We start from the raw sequence: 8,403 nt of genomic DNA on the forward strand, positions 1-8,403 counted from the left end.
TCCTAGAACTTCTTAGGTGGTTGAGTCACTCTCTTGGGCCTATGGTACCCAAACGGCCCATCAAAGACATCATGACACTAGTTTGTCTCAATGTATAATTATTTTTAGAATAAATTACACTAACACCCCTGAATTTTAGTGAAATTACACAAATCACTCAGACCTTTTTAAAACTTATACAAACCCCCTAATTATATATATACATTACACTGACTACCCCTGTAAGATAGATAAGTATAATTTCTTAAATAAAAAATGATGACGAGTGTAATTAAGTCAAACAAAATACGATATATTGTGAAGACAGGTCCAAATAGTATAAGAGTCGATGTATATTCTTTATTTTGGTTAGTTACAATAGAATACGAGAGTAATTTAAACACCTCCTTAGACTTATTGATATAGTTTGTAACGAATAAAAAATAATGAATATACATAAGTTTATATTATTTGGACTTGTCTCCACAATATAACATATTTTTTTGACTTAATTACACTCGTCACTATTTTTGTTTAAGAAATTACACTTATATCTCTTACAGATGTAGTCAGTGTAATATATATGTATATATAGAGGTGGTTTGTGTAGGTTTTAAAAAGGTCTAGGTGATTTATGTAATTTCACTAAAACTCAGGGGGTGTTAGTGTAATTCACTCTTGTTTTTAAAAATTATAAATTCCGAAAAACCAATATTGGGTGTATGGTTTTTTTAGCAAGTAGAAACTGGAAAGTTTTGGCCAAAAATGAACCCACACAACCAAAATGAAAACGATTGAGGATATAGGTACTGAAATGGTGGTGGAGTTATGGGTTTGTGGAAGAAGTAGGCTGTAGGGGGTTTCTTTTGTGAAGTTTGAAGAATTTGAGGAGGAAGGATAATATAAAGACATTAGATTTTTTCTAAAAGAAAAATTGAGGTTAAAAGGACTATTGCAGCTAGCTTCAGCCTACTACAAATAAAACATTAGCAAAACGTGTTTCGGCATGGTGCAACAAACACAAGGGATGAGAAGTTTGTTTCGTACTATCAATATTTTCTCCTCGCAATTAATTCATTTCAGTAAGTTGAGAATATCATAAATTAAATAAGTATCTTCTATCCCAAATATTAGTACACAATTGCACACTTCTCTTGTAAGGAGAGTGGCATGTCCTTACATTAGAGTGAGGTAGTTATCTAGTTCCATAAAAACATTATTTAAGGAATTAAACATAAAAATATAGATCAAATGTGGTGTATGCACTATATTAAAAAAATAAAAAAAATTCTATTTTTCAATACTTTTTTTTGTTAATTATTAAATAATATTCACAACATTTATTAACACCAAACTTATTTTTATCCAAGCAATAGCAATATCCAAATACAGTATGTAGAACATGGTGTTCCAAAATTCAACTAATACAAATCAATAAAGAAGATGCAAATCTTCTTCTTAAGCAATCTCTATCACTTTATTTTTCTTTTTTCCTTTTTCCCATCTACCACTTATTTCTTAAACAACTAAAATTTCGAAAAATAAAAAATATAATAGGAAAAAACTTGATTAAAATTCAACACAATTTATAGCCCAAGAGTGAAAGGAAAACCAGTAGAGGGCAACCAGTTAGAGCCCGCAATAAAGCTCCCAGCAGTAAAAGCCTGGGCCTCAGCAGCATTAGTAATAACCTTAAACCCTTTCCATGCAACCCTATTTGTAGTTACAGCACCAGGCCCGGTATTCTGATATTCCCTATAAACCAAAGTGTTCAAAGCAAAGTTTCCATTCCATTCATGCCACCCAGCAGGATCAATAACATCACTTATAGTTGTTTCCATAATCACTGTTCTAGAATACTCCTTCCAAGGCCTACCAAGATATGTAGGGAAATTTTTCTTCACAGGTTCCAAATCTGAAGTTGCACCAATTCTACACTTTTGTATAACAATGCCAGTGTTTTGGTTTGGATCAACTCTTCCTTGAGCAGTGACCATGTTCTTTTGACCTGAATCTGGACGTCTTGCATGGATGTCACAGTTTTGGAATACTACTGCTGAGTTACCAAAGATGAAATCTACTGTTCCTGCTATGAGGGAATTAACGAAGAATTGGCGATTGCTGTGGACATAAAGAGTGTCTTGGTATGCAAGAATGTCACAGTTGTAGAAGGCTGAGAGGTCAGCACCAACTCTTAGGGCTACTGCTTGGTGCTTTGAGGGACCAGCTGTGTTATCAAAGGTTATATCTCTTGCTAAAAATTGTCCACCCACTATGGCTGCAATCATAATAGGAAAGTGAAAATGCTTTAGTTAGGTTAGTTTTCACATATCTTATGTGTTGGTATCTAAGTATACATGATAAAATGAGTAATGTGTTTGCAATTTTTTATTAAAAAAACATACAAATTTTGTTCATTTTGTCAAATTTTGTTCATTTTGTCGGGGAGCATTTCCATTAAGTAAGGTAGGCATTCACTAGGCATAATGCTTAAAAAAAATACTAGAGTTCAAATAAATTATTATGTAATATAGTTTGTTCAACATCATTTAATATATCAGTTTTTTTTTATATCTTTCACTTATTTATTTAATTTTTTATTTTGTTTTATGATTTTTTTAATTATTTATCAGTGAGTCTATTAACCTTTTTTAAAATAGGTCAGGTATGTGATTTTGCTTAAAAATGGTAAGGGGACATGTTCACACGAGCTTTTGATTTGTGGGCACGACTAAAGGAGTTGTACAACCTTTTTTTTCTAAGTGTATTAGTGTAGTAAAGAGGTCACACATGAAAAATATAAAAGTTAAAAAGTATAAGTGGATGAAACTTAAAATCTTAAAGTTTCGAGTAAAAACTTATATCAAACTCAAATACTTCTTTCACATACCTAGGATGAAAATCTCCAAATTCCCATATCCCACCATTTGGAAAGTAGAAAACTACCAAGTATAGCTACACAAATGTTAGTGGCTTTGCCAGTTGTGCGCCTCTTCAAATTGAATGAGCTGTTACCCATCACAGTAAAAAGCCAAATTCTTTCGATTATGATATTTTGGTTTCTCTCATGTATCCTTACACTAAAGGTAATCATGTATGAGTCAGAAACATCTATAGGTATGTGTGGCTAACTCTTCTAACAGATATTTTTTCCATCCACAAGACTCGAACTCGAAATCTTACTTAAGAGAAATAAAGTATATACCACTTGAATCAACTTCGGTTGGTTTTCAATTATGAAATGATTGCTTTTGATCTATTACAAAATAAAATATAGAAAGAAAAAAACATGCTTTATGATATACTTATCAAGGGGATCACACTCTTTCGCTGTAAACCATTTAGATTTGGGGCATGATATGGAAGTCTTGAAAAGTGTGTTACAATTCACTTCTCACTTGGCGTGATTAATTGAAAAGTGTTTTTAAGTTTTTTTGTTCTGTATACCTCGCATTTTAAATAAAGAATTATTATATTTTAAATTGTTATTTTCAGAAATTAAATTATTGATATTTTGATCATCTTAGAAATCTAACGGAGACTTATATTACTAGCCTAATACCTTATTAGTAAGTTTTTAAATTAAAATTTAATAATTAAATATGTTTCTAAATAGTAATAAATAATATATAAAGTAACATATATATTTTTAGTATTTTTATATACTTATGATTTATTAGAAAGGAAAAAGTAAAACTCGATTGAAGTATACTTTCCTCTTATACATTGAAATTCATTTTCTTTTAATTGGTACATCTTAAGTATAAAATCTCTTGATCGAGATGTTCATTTTCTTTTCTAGAAACATGTTGTTTAAAAATGAATCTATAATTAAACCAACCATGGTGGTTGAATAAATCTCAATTAGAGATACCAGAAATAGAAGAATATGGCTACAACTACCTAGATTGATTAAATGGTTTTAAATTAAAGTAGGTAGTGGTGCATGACTCCAAGTTTTAATAAATGGAAGATAAATTTGGTGGCAACTTGTACAATTACAAGCATGCACGGACGACATTGGCCACGAATAGCTTTTTTTATGACAAATTGAGAGGATAAGTACAACTACAACTATACAAGGTACAATCATGCACTGAAATGTCATTTAAATTAAGATACTTTTTTTCTTGTTGTTAATTAATTAAATAGGCTAAATTTTGAAATCATAAAAGGATTTCACATACAAGAGGACAAGTCAGATATGTTACAAGTAAATATAAAAAATCTAATGTCCCAAAAAAATCATGTATTCATGTCTTTGATAAATCAAATTCCAACAAACAATATAAAAATATTAATTTATGTTTTTATAAATTTTATTTTTAATTGAATGAAGACACATATAGAAACACAGAATGAAACAGGAGATCTTCATTTACATGTATATCGCACAACACAACTTTAAAAGTTGAATTTTAGTTTTAATAAATTAATAATAATTAGAGAAAGATATATTATTTTAAGAATTATATGAGCAAAAGATAATGAAAGAGTGGGCTAATACAGGATTACATATACTCTCCTGACCGGAGAGCAGTATTAGGATACACTAGAAAATATGATTTTATTATTTTTTAAATTTATTTTATTGAAACATAATATAAAATCCAAATTATTAGATATTTTATGTACTAAGTGTTATCATCTTCATCAAATACTGGACTATCCTATATTAGATATTTGGTTATTAGAGAGAATTTGGATTCTAGTGGAAGATATGAAGTCAAAACGAGGGAGAAGTTAATTAATTAATGGCCACATTTTTTTTTTTGCAAAAAAAGAGCAATGTATATTGTCCTTGTCGCGCATGATGTTGGACAAAATAGGTAGAAGGAAGCATCACAGAATGTTCGCACCTTGAAAGATAAACCTTAAGGTGGAGTTGAAAAGCGAAAAAGACTAGACAACCAAAATGCAATATTTCTGTATAAATAAAGTTCATTGCCTAGTGGAGTACATAAAAAGATTTTTTTTATAAAGAAGTGTAATCTCTTATGCATAAAAAGTTAATTTATTGTGAAACAAGTTATAGATAACATCAAAATTAAGTGTACCATTTTTTGATGAAATTTAAATAAACTTAAAAAAATATTAAATAATATATTAAATAGTAAACAAAATTAAGTAAAAAAATTTGTGTATATTCAAAAAGGAATATTTTTTTATAAGAAATAAATTTATCAAAATATAAAATGTAATGATGCATAAACATATAATATAAGCTTTACTAATTTAATATGATATATAATTATATATACAAACATTTTATCACAAAGTTAGACAAATTATACTGGAATAAGGATCTCTTAGTATGTAATTCTGTCTCGTGTTAATGAAAATATATCATTTTAATTAAAAGAAAATATATTTATTATTTTTTGTTTTATTATTATTAGTGTAAGATATGATTTATTATATCATCAGTGTAAGATAATTTTTGTAAAGTTGGAGCATATTTTTATGACTTGTTATAATGCTAGAATTCTTTATTATAGTAAATTAAATGCATGTGCACATGCAAATGAACTTTATCTTTTTGGCTGAATTACTTGTGAAATTATTAAAAAAAGAAGTAGAAAAGGACGAAGCATTTGACAGAAAGATGTTTACCCTGAAAAGTCGGAAGAAACCATGTGCATGCTGACTCATTTGATTGACAATGATATGTATTTCGTCTTTGTTTGACGTAATAGATTTTTTAATTATGGTGAAATTTTGGATAATATTTGGCCCAGAATTTTTGTATTTCTTTCCATCAGAGCATTCCGTTTACGAAACATAGATTTGATCTTTAGCATCATTTACAAGTGTTTATACTTTTATAAATTAACAAACTTTCAAAAAATACTCTCCATTTACAAGTTACAACCTTTCCAAAAATACACCCTTCCTTTTTTAGTTTTTTATTTTATTTTACTCTCTTGATGAATTTGATTATAAGAACGAGTTTATTTATAAAGACGGCTCCCAACCAAGACCAAACTATTGTTCGTTTTATGGATGGTCAAACGAGACCACATCATAATATTTAAGAATATACACATAATTTGAGAAATTAAGAAATGATATAAAAGTTAAATATTATTTAACTAAAATAACTTACATAGTTAGTGTATTTTATTTTATTTTTTCATTTGAAAAATTAAAAGAGTGGCTAGTGCTTACTATATACGTAAAATCAACACCAAACTATAATTTTGAATCGATATCTACTTAAATATATTTCACCTACCATTTTCACAAAAATAATCATTCATCATATTATTAGCAAATAAATCTTTAGTATGTAACTATTAGACCCATTTTTTATTTGTTTGAAGAAAGTGTAATGAAACTAAATTAACGAACTTACCGACAGTGGCAGAGTGAAAGGTTGTGCTACCATCTTTAACATTTCTGCTACCGGTGATGATAGTATTAGTTTTTCCATCACCCAAGAACATTATATTTGTTTTCTTCTTTGGCACCTCCACATTCTCTCTATACACCCCAGCCTTAATTCTGATAACAAACCTCTTGCTACTCTTCTCAGGAGCAGCAGCCACCGCAGCCGACACCGTCTTGAAGTTCCCACTGCCGTCCGCTGCCACCACTAAGTCTGCCTTCACTGCCGTCGCCTGCAAAAACCATAATGTTTCTTAGGCAACTGAGGCAACATATGATATATATATTTTAATATTTTATGTGTTAAAATTGTGAGTGCAAAATAAAAATCTACAAAACATTGTTATGTTTTAAGGTGGACTGGTGGAGTTAAGGACAAAGATCATCTATTCCTCCTAGTATCTTATTTTCTGTTCACAACCAATCAAATATTCTCATATAAATAAAAAGAAAATTTAAAGAAAAATAAAAAATAATATTTTTATATTAATTGTTAAAATTTGATTTGCTTACTATATAAAATGAAATATTATTAAGAAGAGATGATCTCACTCTCCTGAGTTAAGTTGAGTTTATCACAATCCCAAGAAAAACTATGTAAAAATGAGGGTATTTTGAGCAATTGTGATATCACTAAAGAGATTCTCAAAAAGCTGTTATATTTTAGTATGGTGTCGAGTACAATTTAAAACACCGATGAATCGGTATTTTTGGGGAACTCACCTGCAAAAGCCTCCTATCCCCGGTTGAAATCCACTCCGGCCACTTGACCCCGGTCTCCTCCTCCTCCATGAGCTTTCTGTTCTTCTTTCCCACCACCATCATCTTCTGTTCATAGTTGGCTATATCATTATCAGTCATGTTCTTTGTCATGGCCAATGAATTGCTGCACAAGTGTTCCACATGAACAAGCCCTTTTTCCAGAACCTCCCTCACCTTCTTATCAGCATCTTCATGTGAGAAACCATCTAAGCAAGTGAACTGGTTAGTAATGGCAGAACTTATAAGGGTTTTAAGGTCATCAGCATGCTGATACAATGTTTTCTTGTTAGGATACAATCTTATATCATCACGAGCTTCTTGTAGTTCATCAAGGGTTTCATCTATAATCTCCAAACAATCATGGAGTGCAGTTTTTTCTCTATTTGAGAGACCCTTCTGTGTTTTCAATAGCTTCTCTAAGATGAAGAAGTTGTGCTCAACGGCTCTTGTGGTGACATTTAAGGACAATTCAATGACATCTTTGTGGGTAGAAACTTTGTGAGTGATGCCTGGTTCAGAGGATATAGCTGAGAAGCATAGTTCAGGGTAGAATGTGGAGCTGCATGCGCTTTTGATTATGGTGTGGGAATGGTGGGAGAGTGAGAGTGAAGAAGAGGTAGCATTATTGTTGTTTGAGTTTTTATGAGAGTTAACTTCTACACCAATGGTTACAACTGAGGTAACAAGAAGAAGAGTAGCAAAAAGAGACAAGAAGAGTTTCTTCTTATTCTTGTCGGAGGAGTCAGAGATTCTGTCAAAGATTTGTTTCATTTTTCCGGAATCTCTGACTCTGACATAGAATTGTTTCATCTTGCTCATTGAGCAAGTGAAGAAGTTGAAGAACGGAAATGTGAGAAGAGTATGGTTAGCAGGGAAGAGGTGCAAGAAAATGGGATAAGGATAGGGAGAGCTATATAGTGACAAAGAATAGAGTGAAATGTATGTGAAGCTAGTAAATGTAATAATTAAATATTAATTATTGATAAGAATCAATTGATAGATGATATATTTGTATATTATTATTTCTTTTGTGTTATTTTAACATTAATTTTTTGAAATAATAAAATATAGGAAAGAGAAATGTCGCGTGAAGAACATTTGACCCTAACCACAAGGGAAGAAGCTCAGCTTTTGGACGTTTTAAAATTTCAACAACGTAAAGGCATTGTTGGGTTATGATTTCTTGGTTTTATTAAGCTCACATTGATTTTAATAAAATATATACCTTTTAATTCTTGTGTATAAACAAAGGTATCATTTTACCTAAAAATTAGA

General features: G+C 30.3%; 1 protein-coding gene across 1 annotated transcript; it reads right to left on the minus strand.

Annotated features, from left to right (window-relative positions):
• LOC109337703 (pectinesterase-like) lies at positions 1,319 to 8,020 on the minus strand. Its single transcript, XM_019574731.1, has 3 exons — positions 7,090 to 8,020; positions 6,335 to 6,599; positions 1,319 to 2,257 (listed from the first exon to the last, which is right to left on the minus strand). Exons 1-3 carry the CDS (start codon positions 7,945 to 7,947, stop codon positions 1,566 to 1,568), a joined length of 1,815 nt encoding a protein of 604 aa, XP_019430276.1. The 5' UTR covers positions 7,948 to 8,020; the 3' UTR covers positions 1,319 to 1,565.

Source organism: Lupinus angustifolius, chromosome LG02 (assembly GCF_001865875.1).
Source record: "Lupinus angustifolius cultivar Tanjil chromosome LG02, LupAngTanjil_v1.0, whole genome shotgun sequence".
NCBI lineage: Eukaryota > Viridiplantae > Streptophyta > Magnoliopsida > Fabales > Fabaceae > Lupinus > Lupinus angustifolius.

Coding starts and splice junctions, on each gene's coding strand:
- LOC109337703 (XM_019574731.1), bottom strand. CDS start 7,947: ATGAGCAAGATGAAACAATTCTATGTCAGAGTCAGAGATTCCGGAAAA. Junction 6,600..7,089: donor GGGATAGGAGGCTTTTGCAG/GTGAGTTCCCCA, acceptor TGGTTTTTGCAG/GCGACGGCAGTGAAGGCAGA. Junction 2,258..6,334: donor CTTTCACTCTGCCACTGTCG/GTAAGTTCGTTA, acceptor TTATGATTGCAG/CCATAGTGGGTGGACAATTT.